Source organism: Taudactylus pleione, unplaced genomic scaffold (genome assembly GCF_031769625.1).
Source record: "Taudactylus pleione unplaced genomic scaffold, aTauple2 ptg000012l, whole genome shotgun sequence".
NCBI classification, from domain to species: Eukaryota; Metazoa; Chordata; class Amphibia; order Anura; family Myobatrachidae; genus Taudactylus; species Taudactylus pleione.
Window position 1 is genome coordinate 18,995,784 of NW_028284415.1, and position 19,421 is coordinate 19,015,204.

The 19,421-nt window shown below is 44.0% G+C and overlaps 1 protein-coding gene across 4 annotated transcripts in view; it reads left to right on the top strand.

Annotated features, from left to right (window-relative positions):
- The window catches only part of PIK3R6 (phosphoinositide-3-kinase regulatory subunit 6), a 160,469-nt gene that overhangs the window by 84,496 nt on the left and 56,552 nt on the right, over positions 1 to 19,421 (top strand). For 3 of the 4 annotated variants that reach the window (XM_088468468.1, XM_088468467.1, XM_088468469.1), the window contains exons 2-3: positions 6,359 to 6,457; positions 7,254 to 7,340. In XM_088468468.1, coding sequence (XP_088324594.1) covers positions 6,445 to 6,457; positions 7,254 to 7,340 — 100 coding nt within the window. In that variant the 5' untranslated portion in view covers positions 6,359 to 6,444. Of the gene's footprint in view, positions 1 to 6,358; positions 6,458 to 7,253; positions 7,341 to 14,656; positions 14,798 to 19,421 lie in introns of those variants that run through there. The other variant, XM_088468470.1, reaches the window with a different exon arrangement.

Here is a 19,421-nt window from a genome sequence, read left to right on the forward strand (position 1 = left end):
CGCAGGAGCGGTCCAGCCTCCTGCAGCGGTCACGTGGTGGATACGTCACAGAGGTCCTTTAGCCACATAGGAAATAGCAGCAACCCTTAAAATAGTCCATGTTTCCCAGTCACATGACCCTGCATAAAGTTTTATAGTGATGGTATCATCACTCATGTGACCAATTGTTCAGATGCAATAAAGTTTCATTCAAAGAAAAAAATGAAGTTTAAAATAGATTTAAAAACGGATTTGAAAACTATTGCTTCCCAGTTATTTAAACCAGATAAATAATTATAATAGTCTGCTACCTCCCGGTTGCATGACTTTGTAATAGTCCGTGTTTCCCAATCACATGACCCTATGATATAGTGGCCATATAACACAGAGCACCCGGATTTTATATCAGGTGCCAAACATATTGATCCAATACCTTGGATATAATATACATATAAAAAGAGTACATAAAAGTTATATATAAAACAACATCATCAAAAAACAGAGAGAGTACGTATAATCTCCACACAGAAGAATACATCATTATAATGAAATCTCTACACAGACCAGATTTTATATCCAGACATGTACCAAACATATAAATCCAATAACTTGGATATAATTTACATATAAACATATAAAATAGCATCAAAAATAAATAAATAAATAAGTAAATAAATGTAATAAAAAAAAATCATCAAAAAAATCATAAAAAACAGAGAAGGTACGTATAATCTTTACACAAAAAAGTACATCATTAAAATAAAATCTTTACACAGACCAGACAGGTTTAATACAAAAAAGGTTAATCAATAAACCATATGACCTCAAAATCAACATTCAGAACTTTAGGTCTGATGGTATTCAAATTATAGATATACCTCATTTCTGTTTGGGCTAATCTTTTATCTCTATCATTATTCCTCCAATTAATCTTTACTAATAATATAGCTGCAAAACTCTTAAAACTTGTAATGGAACAGTTATATTTGTCTTTGAAATGCTATGAGAAGGGATGCGTCTCCAAACCCCTCACAGCATTTCTTACATGTTCCGCCCATCTAATTTTAGCTGCTATAGTAGTTTTGCCAATATAAACCAGCGAACAGCTACATTCAATGGCATAAATGATGTACTTAGTGTGACAAGTAATAAAGTCTGTGATTTTTATTGTATGTCCATTAGTGTGGAATTCTGTCATTTTTCGTTCACTCGGACATGACTTTCACATTTTACATTCTCCACATCTATAGAACCCTTTATTTCTGGGTAATAATCTAGTCCCATCCATAGGAAGGGCACTTGTGACTAAATTATTTCTTACATTGGCAACCTTTCTATAAATACATTTCGGAGATGGGGTTAAATATTTTTTCATACATTCGTCCTTCAGTAGTATCCCCCAGTTATTCTTAATGATGTGTTTATGGGGCCTATTCATCAACACTAAAATAATGTTCTTAAGGACATTTTCCTTAAATAACGTTATTTTGGTATTCATGAACAGACTTAGCACAGGAGATATCGAAGATATCTCCTTGCTAAGTTCCCCTGCGTTAATTTCCACACTCCCCATACATTAGTATGGGGATGTGGCAATTGTGGTATTCATCAAATTCCGAAAATTATGAATTTTCAGAATTTGATGCAGTTACTATTCTCCACTGTATCCAGAATCGACTTACCTGTATCCACGTGTGCAGGTCCCCCGACGAGTCCCTCTGGCGCTCTGCTCCGTCCTCAGGCTCCGGAGACTGGTCGGACATGTGTGCTCCCCAGCAGAGCACAAGAAAGTTTAGAAAAATAATTTATTTTTTTATTTTTTTTCTAATCTGTCATGTGGTCAGCTGGGAAACCACAGGACAGACCAGCAGGACGGAGGCTGCTGCGCGGACAGGTAAGTCGGGGGGGTGGGGCGGGTGGGGGGTGGGTCGGGGGGGTACACAGACTTAACGCATCTGTAACCAGTGCTGCGCATGCGCTGGTTTTACAGATGTAACAGCGCATGCGCAGCACTGTTTCCATATACGATAAGGTAGTGTAGGCAGGGAAAAGTATCTATTTCCCGAAAAGCTGTCATCGCAAAAATGACAGCTTTTCGGAATAGATACTTATGGAGAGGTGGAATGATGAATTCCACCTATAATTAGGTAGAACTCCATGCGAGTTCTAAACCTAATTATCTCCATCGAATTTTTAGGTTTAATGAATAGGCCCCTATATCTTTTAATGTACCTAGTACAGAAATTTAGATTACAATGACCATTCTCTGAATCTGGTTTTATCTTTTCTGCCAGCAATTGTTCACGTTCCATAGATTTAACTTCACCTAAAGCTTGATTAAGAAGTTTGGTTTCATAACCCTTCTGTTTAAACCTATCAATCAAGTCATCTGCTTGAGACTCGAACATTTTAATATTAGAACAATTGTGTCGAAAACGCACCAGTTGTCCTTTAGGGACATTATCAAGCCATTTGGGTAGATGGTTACTAGTAATATCTATATACAGTATGTATTTGAATCCGTTGGTTTTATAAAATTACTAGTAGTAATATTCCCATCTATAATATCAATTTTCAAATCTAAAAAATTACTGTACTCTCACTAATACAAAAAGTCAAATTTATATTGAGTATATTAGTGTTCAAATATTGACAGAACACATTCAGAGCATTTAAAACTTTATGCAGTATGGACAATATTGCACCGTGGATACCAGTGCTGGTTTGACACTATAACAGGGGTAAGTCAGTGTTATGATGTAGATATGCGACTGAGATTTTAATAGGAGATTTACACTCTATTCATTACAGCTGCACATTTGGGATCTGTGTCTCCCATTGGATTTTGACCTCTCAGCGCTGTTTATGGTTTTCTCTGTTGTATCTATGTATGTATATGAAGTGGTGTTTCATTTTGAAAAACCAGAGCTGCTGTGAGGTGTTGCGCCCTATAATTTAGTGTTTTTTCGTTTTATGGGTCCTTTTTCTGTCTGAAAGGGTCAACCTGGGTCGAAATTACCGGGACTTCGAGCCACCAATTTTGACCCGGGTTGACCCTATCATACAGAAAAAATACAGTAAAGGGGTTCAGGCTGGGACCGGCAAAACGACCCGGCACTCAAATGCCGGGTAAAGGTTTTTTGGGAATTCTGTCTGAAAGAGGTATATATGTTCTAAAATATACACTGATGCATGTAAGTTGATGTGCAGCTGTGCAGCCAGGACTGTAGGGCTGTGTTAGCAAAGCTCAGGAAATCCTGTGCGCAGTTGTATAATTGTAGAAATGCATGTTTACATGTATGGACATAGAAAATTATATGGTAATTACCCTGGCTCTAGCGAAAGGTGAATTGTTAACTCTCCAACCTTTGTTTAGACTCAATGCACTCCAGGGAGCATCCTGTATTGTGGAGTATAAGGAGTTAAGGAAAGAGACAGTTATGTACTAAATCAAATTGTGTTTAAGGCAAACCAGTTTGGATATACAAAAAACAGTAAACAACAGCGCTATGTACCACCTATAGTCTACATTAAAAATGAAAAATAGAATGCAATACAAACAGAAATAAAAAATATTAATGTTAAATAATAAATCATGAAAGATACTTTAATAAAAATTCAAATTTAATAATATGAAACAGACATCATTGGCCAATGTAACAAATGTACATATACATATCAAAAAATGTGTCTAAAAACACTAAACATCAAAAAAGAGCCAATAAACACTGTAATAAATGATAACTAGAGATATATAAATCTGGATCACCATATACACCTAATGTAGCAGCTGTGGTTATAGGTGCTAATTGTATGGGCAGAGATTGTTATGGCTCCATGCATAGAAGCCTGAAATCTGTTAAAGTTCCACAATAGAAAGTAATGTGACTTTCAAAGAAATTGTCTTATCTGGGTAGATGATATAACAAATTTAAAGCATAATTCTCAGACTGTGTCCTGCTGACCACTGATGACCACTGTCCAGAAATGTGTTTTTATGAATTTAGAACAATTTTCCACTAGCAATTTCAGTGCAGGTTTTATGGAGTTAACATCACCACCACAAGTCCTGGTCTTGCGACACTTACCTATACAAGGGCGCACGCAGCGGATAAGTCAAAGTCTGTAATTTGGCTAGCTGCACGGAGCATGGCTGGACAGAGCCTGACCCACAGAGACATCTCTATCTGCCAACACGCTGCTGCGAGACACCGCAGGCAGCAGCACAGCAGACACCATCCAAAAGTTTTTCCATTGCGTCATCTGCCGCAGCACTGTGTAGAGATTGCTCCTCGCTTGATTCACGGAACAACACAGACCTGCTAGTCCATCGCCGCAAAATAGCATAGACGGCAGCACAGAGGACACCATTTGGCGGCTGAGCATTAGTGCGTCACCAACTGCAGTCTAGCACGAAGAAAGTGCATGTTCCTTTGCCATGAGACGGACGGAGCCGACAGACCGCCACACTGTCATCTGGCGACTGAGCAATAGTGCGTCATCTACTGCAAATCAGCACAAGAAAAGTGAATGTCCTTTTGTTACGAGACGGACGGAGTTTGCAGACTGTTACGTTGTCTCTATTACGAGGTATGAATTGCAGACCTGGCTATGAGACAGAAGGAGCATGAGGTGCGTTGGTGAGTGAGGACACATTACACTCACTAAGGGACATTAACTCCATAAAACCTGCACTGAAATTGCTAGTGGAAAATTGTTCTAAATTCCTAAAAACACTTTTCTGGACAGTGGTCAGCAGGACACAGTCTGAGAATTATGCTTTAAATTTGTTATATCATCTATCCAGATAAGACAATTTCTTTGAAAGTCACCTTACTTTCTATTGTGGAACTTTAACAGATTTCAGGCTTCTATGCATGGAGCCATAACAATCTCTGCCCATACATTTAGCACCTATAACCACAGCTGCTACATTAGGTGTATATGGTAATCCAGATTTATATGTCACTAGTTATCATTTATTACAGTGTTTATTGGCTCTTTTTTGATGTTTAGTGTTTGGGTGTGATATGTATTACCGCCGGCCATCAAGGTCCTTGATAATGGGGCAATAAAGGGCCCCGAAACGTCAGTGGTGATTTAATCACATCCCTGTGTGTTTCTTATCTGCGTGGAGTGCTGCCTATCTGGATTGCATGTATATATATATATATATATATATATATAAATATAATATATATATATATATACTGTCTATATGTAAAAAAAAAGCAAAAGGGCACTCTTCAATATTAAACCTAAAAAACTTTGTTTATTATGATCACCACCCAGTGTAAACAAGGTTAATAAATATCAGCTTCACAACTTCCAACAGTCCAGTTCCTGTGAAACGCGAGTTGTATTTATATGGTGGGATACAGTTTCCTGATTTGTGTACAAGTCTTTGAGGATTACAACATGCTGTACGATTGTGTCCTCATACTATAAAAAGAGGCCATGTGAGCCCTGGGAGAGCGTATCCTCTGAACATCAGGAAGGCTAGTATTTCTGTGACATCTGTATGCTATGGTTGTCCCAAGCACCTTTTGCAAGGGACTTGTCTTTTTAAAGACATTGAACAGTAAACATCTTACCTTAAGACACCTGCTTGTATTTTGTGACTACCAGAGTAGCTCCAAATGCTACTCCAATCTCTGGCTGTTCTGGATTAAGCCCAGTATCTCCAAGCTGAGACCCTTTGCCAGAAACCCAGTGCAGACTGGTCCATAGTGAGGGACTAGTGGGAATTAGCTAACACTACCTAGAGAGTGTTACAGCAGTACATCCACGCATACCAAGAAATAAGTGGTTTCAGGTGCCGATGCTAGGAGCCTGTGTTGAACGAGCGTCTCAAGGTGCCGGTGTAGGAGCCTGGTGGTGGCAGCGAGTTACCCGCCCATTGTACAGGGGGAGGAATCAGTAATAGGCGGTTACTGATGGTGAGAGAGAGTCCCTAGGAGTGGTGGAGTGATATTCTATCAGTGACAAAAATCTGTGATCGGTCACAATTGTTTTTAAAGTATATGATGTAAAGAGAATAAAAATGAGGATGTTTCATACATTCCTGCTATCATACATTTACTTATTCACTGAAAACAGAAATTAGGGATGGAAGTTTTACAGAAATATGACAGCATTCAGTGAACAACTATTAAATGATTTTCTGAGTAAACAGAAATATTATATTTAGGAAAGGTAAACCGGGATAGTCCATCCTTCTCTACAAGTAGATCAACATATTTATATTCTGTGTGTTTAAACATGTTGATGGCTGTCTTTTTAATCATATAATCTATTTATAGGGAACATACTGCAGCTAAGCCTTATCTTTAATCCGCAGGAAGTTAGTAACAATTGTTTATGCTCCATATCCACACAGATCTACTGAAAAGATTCCAGCTTATAAATGATTTTCCAGGACTCTGAAACTACATCCTAACCCTCTGGCAGATAAATGACTCCCCTATGGACCTCTCAGGTAATATTACTGTATATATTACGGGAAACAGCACTGAACAAATTACCAGCATCAATACCATACTTTTGTGTGTGGAGCTATGAATATGTTCTATATTTTGCACAGTTTAGTTTTTTGAGTGACGCTTTCAATGTTGCACAATTATTTGTTTCAAACATTTATTACGTCTTTCAATGAAGACTGTATCATTATAGATGTCCACTTTTGAACAACACTCTTCATCTTTACCTGCTCTTCAATGTAGTAAATAAAATCCCCCAATTACCATTAGCTGGGAGCTGACAGCCATCGTATGACACAGCAGGTCACACAGTACAGGAGGACTAATTCAGTTCAATAAAGGTTAATCTGCGCAGTCCTCTTCAGTAGAGGTGAATAATAGTGTTGTGAAGCTGTCTAGTTCTCTAATAAAGAGCACTGTGAAGTCCTTTTGTACTGCGAACTACCATGTTATTTGGTACTTAGTGGCTCCTGGCTACAGGTAATGGGTTTACCATTCATAATTGCCCCACAAATGGCAAGGTGTAACGTTTGGGTCCTGGTGCAATTGGGAATACAGGCCACCTTCTCTACCTCTTCTTCCCCTTCCTCATCAAGACCGCAGAGCGAGTTAACACCCAATATCACCTCCCAAACCGTGCTTACAGCATGTACTATAAACCTAGCCTATTACATTGCACAATAAATACAAGCACTCATACATTTTCCTAAATACAGCAGAAGATAAATCTCACAAAGACTGTCTTATTAAAATGGATCAGGTAGGAAGTGATTTGTGAATGCCTTGTTTTCTCAGCCACCGAGGCAGATATGGTCCATCAGAAGGTGCAAGCTATTCTCCGTGGCCTTGACGGTCAACATTCGGGACTGCATTCTGACCCAGGTAAGAAGTGGTAGAAAAATGTAGGGAAAGGAAGTACTTAGTACCATCTCGTAATACCTATCTCCTGTGCCAGTTCTACGTCTGAAGCCACAGCGTGCGTACTTAGTACATCATCCAAGTACCATCTATTAATATCATTCTCCAGTGCCAGCTCTGCGTCTGAAGCCATTGAGTGTGTGCTCAGTACGTTTACCAAGTACTATATCCTAGTGCTAATCTCCTGTGCCAGCATTGTGACTGGAACCACTAAGTGTGTACTCAATACACCACTTCAGTACAAACCTCCAATATCTTTCTCCTGTGCTTTCCTTGTGATAGTGTTCTTCCATTTTCCCACTTGTGCCGGATACCTAACTAAAGGGTCGCGACCTGCTTACTGGGTGCAGCTTAAACCCAACTCCCGCTTGGAGGGGTAACTGGTGAACACCTCCCAGTAATTTAGACTCTGCGCCTTTGGTCAGGTCTCGCCAACATCCGGTACTAGTGGATGAAGAAGTCACTAATCCGGGCCCCTCGTCTCCTGTTCCTTCCTCAACCTGGGTCCACGTCTTCTAATTCCGTGGCAGAGAATCACCTTAGCCAGATTGTGACATCAAGTTCTTCCACACCAAACTCAGTAAAATGTGTTAATGGCAATCACTTTGTGCAGGGGCATTGTAATGCTGATACAGGAAAGGGCCTTTCTTAAACTGTTGCCATAAAGTTGGAAGCACACAATTCTCTAGCATCTCATTGTAAGCTATAGCACTGGAACTAAGGGGTTAAAGCCAAACCATGAAAAACAACCTTAGACCAGTAGTTCTCAAATTCGGCCCCCAACAGTGACAGCTGGTCATACACCTTTGGATTTGTAGGTGGTCTGGAAATTGTAAACTGTTTGGTCCAGAGGATCAATGTTGAGAAAGACTGCCCTAAACCTTTATGCCTCCCCCACCAAACTTTACAGTTGGCAGTACACATTCAGACAGGAAGGGGTATATTTACTATAGCGTGAGTTTTTAGTAGAGCAGTTGTTGCCTATAGCAACCAATCAGATTCTACTTGACATTTATCTAGCACCTTCTAGAAGATAATAGCTAGAATCTAATTGGTTGTTATGGGCAACAACGTGAAAGGATAATAAAGTGAAAATCCATTATTACTCCAATGATAAATGAACAGAAAGGACTGAATGAATGAAATGCATTGACTTGTGTCCAAATTGAATGACAAAACTAGGAGACTATGGGGTCTATTTACTAAGCAGTGTTAGGAGACAGAGTGAAAAGTGATAAAGTGACAGCCAATCCGCTCCTAACTGCCATCTCACAGGCTGTGTTTGAAAAATGACAGTTGGGAGCTGATTGGCTGGTACCTTATCACTTTTCACTCTGTCTCCTAACACTGCTTAGTAAATAGACTCCTATATCCTTAATTGTTCCTCCACACTAGTGGGATCAACAGAGCATGTAGTGACACACATGTAAAAAGGAACTACATTCTTGTAATATATTTCCATAGAGTGAATTCAGTGCGCACTGACTAACAAACAAGTTCCTACAAGAGGCAGTTGAGGTCGCTCGCCAACAAGAGTGGACAGGCAATTTTACCAATATCTTTATTTTGCATAGGAATCTGTTACTGACATTGGAGGACATTTATCACCCTAATGTTTCAGTTACACTGGCGTAACTCCCAACTATCCCACTTTTCACAGGACAGGCTCACTATTCAGGGACTGTCCCGCTGTTCCACCAGTGTCCTGCGGTGGGGGTAGTTGGGGGATGCTGTACATCTCTTCACTGTGCAGGGAGAGCCTGGGGGCAGCCCAGCATCTCCAGGAGTGCAGGTCTCACCCCTAGAGTGATGAAAACAGGGGGCCTGTGAGGCCTGCCCCTTTAAGGTGAGACAAAGCCCCCTTTGTAGTAAGACCACACCCTTTTTTTGGGCGCATGAAAATCCCGATAATGAACTGGGAATGTTGGGAAGTATGCATTGGGTGGTGCATAAGATACTTGATGTCACACATCAGGGGTCTTAGCCTCACTTATCCGGTCCAGCAGTACCATATCATGGATGCCCACACCTCTCCTGGGTCCCTGCAGTGCCCCTGAAGCATTGTCTCTCCATTTTAATCATAAAAGTTATTGAAGAGTTACAGCTAATAAAAACAATGACTTAGAGATACAACATAATACTCAGAAGTAAAACCCGGTCAATAGTAACCAAAATATGGATTACATTCCCGTGACCACTTTTATGGATAGTAAGGAGGAACGAGGAAGGGAGGAAGCACAGAGAGAAACCGGTGTGGCAGACCATTAAGAAAGGAGGAAGAGAAGAAACAAACAGAAACAGAAGAGAAAAGAGAAGGAAGAAATCCCAAATGGTGGAAACCATTCAAAAGGATGAGGCAACTTAACCTAACTCGAATGGGGAGGGAGCATTCTGCGAAACAGGCGAAGGGCCCCAAATCTTGTGAAAAGATTTGGAAGAATTATTAAGTATACTAAACATATGTTCCATACGAGAGGTATACCAGATCCTAGAAATGATTGAGTTAATTGAGGGGGTGGTAGCAGAAACTATACAGCAAATTAATTTGTTTTGGTGTTTATTAGCAATTAGGAGACCCAAAAGGAAGAAGGAAATTTTGGGTTTGTACGGGATTGGAATCCAAAGAATATGTGTCACAATTGGGGCTCGAGGGTTACCTGTATCAGGTGATGAACTGGAAACACTGGAGGCCGGCTGGACTGGAACCATGGGGGACATGAATAGCTCTTTTAATAAAAGAAGTGGGTAGCAGTGAGAACTGCCTTGGGTGATGAGTGACTGGAACTGGAAACTTGAGAGGTTGGAATGAGACCAGAAGGAACTTGGGGGGACCGGACTGGGACCGGCAGTTAGGCAGACTGAGCTGGTCGGGGTACCAGTAGATGAGCTTGCAGACGGATGGTAGCGTGGAAGCTACTTGTTGTGGCTTGGGAAGCCGTGGGTAGACGTGGTAGCGTGGAAGCTACTTGGAGCGGCCTGGGAGCCGTGGGCGAGAGGTGGTAGCGTGGAAGCTACTTGGTGCGGCCTGAGAGCCGAGTGGAGAAGCTGGTAGCTGGGTAGCCACTTGGAGAAGCTGGTAGCGTGGAAGCTACTTGGGGCGGCCTGGGAGTTGTAGGCGAGAAGTGGTAGCGTGGAAGCTACTTGGTGCGGCTTGGGAGCCGTGTGGAGAAGCGGGTAGCGTGGATAGTCACTTGGAGAAGCTGGTAGCGTGGAAGCTACTTGGAGCGGCCTGGGAGCCGTAGGCGAGAAGCGGGTAGCGTGGAAGCTACTTTGTGCGGCCTACGTCCCGTGTGGAGAAACGGGTAGCGTGGATAGTCACTTGGAGTGGCCTGGGAGCCGTAGGCGAGAAGTGGTAGCGTGGAAGCTACTTTGTGCGGCCTGGGAGCCGTATGGAGAAGCGGGTAGCGTGGATAGTCACTTGGAGCGGCCTGGGAGCCGTGTGGATAACTGAACGTAGCAGGCTTTACAGATAGCACTGGTCTGGGAACCAGCAGGAGCCTGGGACACACTGGAACTCAGGTACAGCTACAGCACAAGTTGTACACCACGGAACGTAACGAGATGTTCAAGCACTGAGTGCTATTAGAGGAGGATCTATATACCAAGAGTCTGGCAGTGATTGGTGGTCTGGCAGTGGCATTCAGAGTGGAGCAAGACACAGCATGCAAAAGGAGTATTCATCTCTGCAGCTCTGAGAATCAGGACCACACCTGTGATTCCAATTAAGACTAGCAATGCTCACAGACAGAGCAGGGTCCAGGTGATTAATCAGTTTGGCTAGGAGAGCAGTCTGCACACACAGAGATATCACAGCCAGCATGATTCAGCCAGAGCAGATGTCCCAGGAGAATTGCAAACACAGATCCATGGAGCAGCTGACAGAGGTAAGTCTCAAGGCAAAAAGGTGACAACTAGACAGAATCGTGGCAGTACCCCCCTCTTATGGGTGGACTCCGGACACCAAAACAAAAACTTCTAAAAACTTGGCTGAGCCTGCCCGATATCTTCAAGAACTTGAAACTTTGAGAACTCTAGAAGGTGTTTGGAAAACTGTTTCCTGAGGTAATTTGCTCAAAAAATCTTTCCTTGGAGAGCATAATGTCAATCAACTTAAACAAGCCATCTTCCTTAATAACCTTGACCCCAAGACTCTTTGCTTTCTCTCTTGGTTTTTCCACCAAAATGACCCATAACGAGATAATCGATTTTACTGCATATCTTCTCGGAAACTTTGCCTCCATAACTCTCAATTAACAACTTGGCTTCCTCCTTTTCTATGGACTCCAAATATCCCACGATCAGAAAGGTTAATCCCTTCAAGCATCTCTCTGTCCCTAGAGGAATTTGCATAGTGTTAAGAAGAGTAGCTGAAGAATTTTCCTTTTTCAGCAACGTAGTTTTTACTGGTAATTCTTGGGAGAACGTATGACTAGGAAGAGCATGGTCTGATACTAAATGGTTGTCGAGGAAAGGAGTATTGTCATGCACAGGATCGAATTCAGAATCAGAATCCATGTCCAAAGGAAGATCAGAGGAGTTAACATGACTTGAAAACCTAGAGGACTCCGGAGATGGGCAGAGGGAAACACAACCAACTGTCATGGTATCATGTTGTTGGTCTCTAAAAGTTCTTTGAGTCTTCTTCTCTCGGACTGATTGATCCTGTACCATATGATTTTGAGAAGGGAGTACAGCGGTGTATGCGAGTTTAATATCTGAAGGTGCTGAAATAACTCTAGAATATTTATCAGAACAGGTATCTGGAGACGGACACATAGGAGCAAATTCTTTAAGCAGAGCTGTACTGAAGGCTATTATGTCTTGTAGAATTGGATCCTTGGACTCAATGAGTGGGTTGGCCCACTCCAAGGCTTTTCCTTTAAAGTGCATAAAAAGAAACATGACGATGTTGGTGGGAGTAATACCACAAGCTGGATTGGTTCTCATTAGGGCATCATAATGCTTAAGCAATATGGTGTACTGGGACACATCATCATCGAAGGTCATGGACACTATATCATCCTGATTTACAGCATTCTTTTCAGGAACTGAGAAGGAACCACTTAAAGATTCTTTAACGCAATGATTGGATGATTCAGCCAAAGTTGATTGATGTTCTTTCTTAGACAGGACAGTAGAAACTTCCACCAAGAGTGTGGTACTTGAAATCTGCTCCTGGGGAATGGGACTTGAAACCACCTCCTGGGATATGAGACTTGGAACCCCCTCCTGGGGCGCGAGACTTGGGACCCCCTCCTGGGGCGCGAGACTTGGGACCCCCTCCTGGGGCGCGAGACTTGGGACCCCCTCCTGGGGCGTGAGACTTGGGACCCCCTCCTGGGGCGCGAGACTTGGGACCCCCTCCTGGGGCGCAAGACTTGGGACCCCCTCCTGGGGCGCAAGACTTGGGACCCCCTCCTGGGGTGCAAGACTTGAGACCCCCTCCTGGGGTGCGAGACTTGAGACCCCCTCCTGGGGTGCGAGACTTGAGACCCCCTCCTGGGGCATAATTCTTGTAACCCTCTCCCGGGGTGAGACTTAAGGTCCCCTCCTGGAGTACAGAGCTTGACACTCCCTGTTGGAGTATGGGACCCAAAATCCCCTTCTGGGGAAGCTGACTCGACTTTTCCTCTTGGGGTATGGAACATGAACCCCCCTTTTGGGATGCGTGGACAGAGACTTCCTCCTGGGGTGAGTGACTCAAAACCCCTTCTTGGGTTACGAGACTTAAGGACCCTCCTGGGGTTGAGACTCTGGCGACCCCTCCTGGGGTTGCCAACTGGAGTTCCCTACCGGAACAGGTAGAATCCGGGACGGGACCGGAACAGGCAGAATCCGGGACGGGACCAGAACAGGCAGAATCCGGGACGGGACCGGAATAGGCAGAATCCAGGCTGGGACCGGAACAGGCACTGAGACGTTGACACCTGGAACCACTGCTGAATTTGCAAAGGGAACAGTCCTTGATAAAGTGGTCAGAAGCTCCACAATAACGACAGAGATGTAAATCTTTACGCCGCTGGCGTTCAGCCACAGAGAGCTTGGAGCGCGGGTAACTTCGATGTCTCACTTCACTTGGCATGGAAGAATCTTTGGTTCTTAGAGATTCCAAGACAGAGTTTTTAGTTGAGACAGAGGTAGCTCTAAGAAATTCAGGAATGAGCTGAAAGATTTTGCTGAGAAGAGCCTGTAGCTGTTCCAGCAGTTGATGGAAAGTAGTTAGGGGTTCAGGTAAGATTTGGGTATCATCTAGCCGGTTAGTCAGAATTTGCTGAAGTTGTAGTACTTGATGCTGTACCGCCTCCTGTGAATCCAAATGAGTGATTAGGTTACGGACAGCACTTGATCCAGGATTAGGTGCTTGATCCGCCACCATCGTTAGGCTTGAACATACTGTCACAATTGGTGCTCGAGGGTTACCTGTATCAGGTGATGAACTGGAAACACTGGAGGCCGGCTGGACTGGAACCATGTAGGGACATGAATAGCTCTTTTAATAAAAGAAGTGGGTAGCAGTGAGAACTGCCTTGGGTGATGAGTGACTGGAACTGGAAACTTGAGAGGTTGGAATGAAACCAGAAGGAACTTGGAGGGACCGGACTGGGACCGGCAGGTAGGCAGACTGAGCTGGTCGGGGTACCAGTAGATGAGCTTGCAGACGGATGGTAGCGTGGAAGCTACTTGTTGTGGCTTGGGAAGCCGTGGGTAGACGTGGTAGCGTGGAAGCTACTTGGAGCGGCCTGGGAGCCATGGGCGAGAGGTGGTAGCGTGGAAGCTACTTGGTGCGGCCTGAGAGCCGTGTGGAGAAGCTGGTAGCTGGGTAGCCACTTGGAGAAGATGGTAGCGTGGAAGCTACTTGGGGCGGCCTGGGAGCCGTAGTCGAGAAGTGGTAGCGTGGAAGCAACTTTGTGCGGCCTGCGAGCCGTATGGAGAAGCGGGTAGCGTGGATAGTCACTTGGAGCGGCCTGGGAGCCGTGTGGATAACTGAACGTAGCAGGCTTTACAGATAGCACTGGTCTAGGAACCAGCAGGAGCCTGGGACACACTGGAACTCAGGTACAGCTACAGCATAAGTTGTACACCACGGAACGTAACGAGATGTTCAAGCACTGAGTGCTATTAGAGGAGGATCTATATACCAAGAGTCTGGCAGTGATTGGTGGTCTGGCAGTGGCATTCAGAGTGGAGCAAGACACAGCATGCAAAAGGAGTATTCATCTCTGCAGCTCTGAGAATCAGGACCACACCTGTGATTCCAATTAAGACTAGCAATGCTCACAGACAGAGCAGGGTCCAGGTGATTAATCAGTTTGGCTAGGAGAGCAGTCTGCACACACAGAGATATCACAGCCAGCATGATTCAGCCAGAGCAGATGTCCCAGGAGAATTGCAAACACAGATCCATGGAGTAGCTGACAGAGGTAAGTCTCAAGGCAAAAAGGTGACAACTAGACAGGATCATGACAATATGGCATATGAGATTGATAACGTCCCGACTGAGATTAAAAATATTTGGACACGACCACAATATCACTAAAAAACATCAGCGCCTATTCTGCACAATTATTGTATAGTTTCTTCTTTTTTTCTATCCCACACCTGCAGCAGATTAATTAAGAGGAATTGCCAACCTCTAAGAAAAACTAAAATTATTATGAAAGATTACTGCACTGGTGTGAGGAAAATACCACTCCTATATTATATCAAATTCTTTATATTATTTATTAATAAACAAAAAAATCCATACACATATAGCTATACACTTGGCATTATGGTGCATACACACGATCAGATCTGTCAGATGAACGATTGAACGATTTTTATCAACGATTTGAACGATTTCAGACAGTATTAAAATGAATGAAATCGTCAAAAACATCAAAATCTGACTGCAAACACAGACGATGTCAGATATCGTTATCTGACATGCAGGAACGCGCATCATTCATCATTGCAGGCTCACATGTCAGATTTTCTTTCAGATATGAAATTTTAAAATCGTTATCGTTCAGATCTGACACAAAATCTGACCGTGTGTATGCACCATTACTATATCTAAACTTGCTAAAAGTTCAGCAAAGATAATTGATCAGTAACAGCTTTCAATTAAATACAAAGTAATATACGCATATAAAACTGAGTTACATTGTATTACTGCACTTTTACCTCCATTCATAGCAACTCACAGGAAACATCGATTGACAGTTCACATGCAGTACGAGCTTGGATATGAATGCTCTTCTTTATTTCACCAAAATGTCTCACAATTTAAGAGCATTTCAATGGAAAGGGCTTGAGATATCTTTAGATGATATAATGCTCATCCGGCCCTTAAGAGTATGATTGCTGCTCTTAAAACTAATCCAGTCCCGGAGGCTAAAATAGAGGTTTTTTATGTGTGTGCTTGAACACTGATTTATCACATTTGTATTTACCCACAGTCCCGGACACTCCTTCAGGTTCCCTTTATATTTGTATAATGGCTGAATCCACCCGTCCTCTTTCGTGCAGAAGCACTTTCTTTCCCTTTTACTCAGATGCCGGCTCCGGTCAGAGGCTCTGTCTTTACAGTGGGCGCTAAATCTGAGTCTGTGTTCCTTACACTGGACGTCCGACCGGAAACACTGTAAGAGGAGGACGTGCTCCAGCAAAAATCACAGCAGGAATCACGGATAGCCTCAGGAATATTTTTAGCAAGTCCCGGTTAGCCTTGGGAACCTAGTTAGATTGTCTGCCAGTGATATGTTAATTTAGGAGAACAGCAACGTGTTTCAACCACTGCGCTGGCCTTTTTCAAGCTGGTTTGAAGCAATTTCATGGGGGTCACTCAACGGGGGTGATTCCTCAGACAACAATGAGTATAAACCGGAAATTAAACCTTTAGTCGAGGATCAGCTAAGGCAGAGTTTCAAAAGTCGTGAGGGGTCTTGAAGATAGCTGCTGTTTAACCCTAGAGTGGAAGTGTCTAAGCTGAAGGATTGATAAAAATTCCTAGAGGGTATGGCCAGCTGAGAGTAAAGGTCTGAGAAAGAAGGAAAGTCATAGTTCCGAACAATGTCATTTAAATATCTGATACCGCCCTCCCTCCAATAATTTAATGGATTTCTGGACATTCCGGATGGAAAATCGGAATTATGAAAAATCGGAACAATTGGAGAAGGACATGGGGCAATTGAAAATTTCCAATTGGCACCGTCCCACACAATCAGGGAGTAAGCTATAATAGGGTGGGAGGAAATCATTCTAGGGCTTTATGGGGAGCCAGAGGAGGGATGAGACAGTAGACAGCCTCAAACTATTTGCCTCAATTTTGCCTCAATTTCTGCCCAAATTTTGTGCACACCAGGATTGCACCATAAAACACATTGGACCTCATTCAGAGTCTCTCGCTAGCGCTGTGCGCTCGCAAGCGGCCCGATGGTTTGCATGCGCGCATGCTTCGTTCTGCGAGTGCGCAAACTACTGTGTGCGATTGCAGGCCACTCGCTCGCCCAGCAAAGACAGCCCAGTGAAATGAGTGACAGGAGAGGCCATTTGTGGGTGGTAACAGGGGCAGGACACTAATAACGGGTGAGTGGAGGTGCGGACGCAGGCGTGCCTGAGTTTTTCAACGTCGTTTTAGAGGCGTGCATAATTAACACGCAGCATCATAGTACACGTCACATGCCTGTTTTTTACACTGAAGTCCTCGCAGTGCTTGAGGTAGGGTAAGGCAACCACAAGCACTGCGAACGCTTCGATTGTCCTCGATGTACCAATGATTTCATACACTTCCTGGAGATGACGTGTGCTGGTGGGCGGCTCTGCCTGTGTGATTGGGTGTACACTAAGACATGGTGGGCGTGCTTATGCGTTGGCGAGCGATCGCTTCCCATGGCGTCACTTTGACAAATTTGCATACGCTGGGGGCGAGCGATCGCATCTAGCGAGAGACTCTGAATGAGGTCCATTGAGCTAGTTGCGCAGCCATATAATGTTTTTATGAAGTTTGGAATGCCAAGCCCCCCACTGTGTGAAGGACGTTGCAGAATCTTTAGACGGACACGAGGACGCCTACTTGCACAAATGAAACGGGATGTGTGAGACTGCAGAAATGTAAAGACATATGAAGGAACAAAGGCCCTCATTCAGAGCCGTACGCTCTGAGCAGAGCGCACGCTCTGAATGAGGGCCGGGCTCCATTTTCATGGAGCGTCCTCCTGGACGCTCGTATAGCTGTGGGTCACCACCCACAGGCTATACGAGCGTGCATTGTGATGGTCGCGATGGTCGAGACCATCGCGACCATCGAATTTGCGAGCCGGAGCCTGCGGTTGAGGTTTTCAACCGCAAGCTCCGGAGTGAGTTTGGCTCTATCAGAGCCAAAATCACTCCCACTGACATCACTAGTGATGTCAGTGGGCCGGCTTCTGACGGGAGGCGTTCCCGTGGGAACGCCCCCGTCAGGGAGGCACGCCCCCGGCACGCCCACCAAAGGGGGCGTGCTGTCAATCAACATTGACAGCACGCCCCCTTTGATCGGACACAACGAGCGAAGGACTTTCTTTCGCTCGTCGCGTCTGGCGCATGCGCACGACGGAGCTCCCTCCGTCGTGCGCATGCTCAGTCCATAACATCGACCCACTTGCGAGCGGACAGCCGCTCGCGAGTGGGTCTGAATCAGGCCCAAAGATCGGGAGGGTTTGGAAAAAGTAAAGGAGCTGAGGGAGAACGTTCATTTTAACTGAATTCTGTCTCTTTATTCTAAACAAATAGTGTGGCTGCGTGGGTGCAGCCATGTTAGATTCTGTCATGTGATTCTGCCAGTCAAACCAAATTCTATAAGTTGTACTCACATGATCCGATTATCCAATTGACACAGCGAGTGCCATAATTACACTGGTTCCAGAGATCAGCTCATTCTTAGAACAACTATGGAAGAGGATTACACCCTGGTTCCAGTTGTTTCTGTGTTCTCAGCAAGTGCTCGGTTTATACTAGTGCCTGTTTTTTATCAAGTGCTTCGTTTACACTTCGTTTACACTTTTAGTGCCTGTTTTCTCAGCAAGAGCTATGCACTCTCCAAGTTCCGGTGTTCTCAGCAAGTGGTCAGTTTACACTAAGTGCCTGTTTCTTAGCAATTGCTCTGTTTACCCTGTTTTTCAGTAAGAACTCTGCATTCTCCAAATTGCCTTGTTCCCAGCAAGAAATGTGCATTCAACAAAGTGCCTGTTTCTCAGCAACTGCTCCGCTTACATCTAGTGCCTGTCTCCCTGCAAGTGCCACCAGTAACAGGTCCATCTACTAGCATACCATCGGTGGTAGGGGACTAGTCTCTGTGTTCTGGGTGTCTGGTAGCCAGGGCTAGCGCTGAGTCACAGGTTCCATTTGCAGTTTTGTGTATCAGGGTGTAGATTGCCGGTCTGTGCACCTGTAGTTAGCTTGCAGGCCTGAGTTCCTTATTTCTGGTTTCAGTTCTGAGTTCTTGATTCCAGCTCTAGCTTGTTTCGGTTCAGCGTCTCTACTGACTAGATCTCTCAGAGTTCCCAGTAGTGGGCTCCAGCTCCGAGTTCCTGGGTTCAGGTTCCAAGGGTGAGTTCTACACAATCGGTTCCAAGTCCTGGAACTGCGGGTTCCAGTTCCGTGTTCTGATCCAGTTCCTGGTCTTGGATTTTGTCCCTCCCGCCAGTGCTACTTTGGCTTCGAGTATTTCTTAAATTAGCAAAGGACTAATTAAAGTCCCTACATTCAGCTTAACTCCTGCTTCAGTTAAGGGGCCTATCCACTAGACGATTTAAATTAGCGATTGAACGATAACGATATCGTTATCGTTCAATCGTTCATAAATCGTTTGCAAAACTACCAGAGATGTGAGTGCCCGCTGGTCATTTAGACATCTATCATCTTGCAAACATGCTGGTCAGACTGACGATAACGTGAGGTTGAGCATGTTTGCAGATGATGGATGAGCCTGTACTGAACGACTGATCGTTCAGTGCAGGCTCATTACAGACTGACAAACAACTGCACGATTACAATGTCGTAATCGTGCAGTCGTTTTCATGT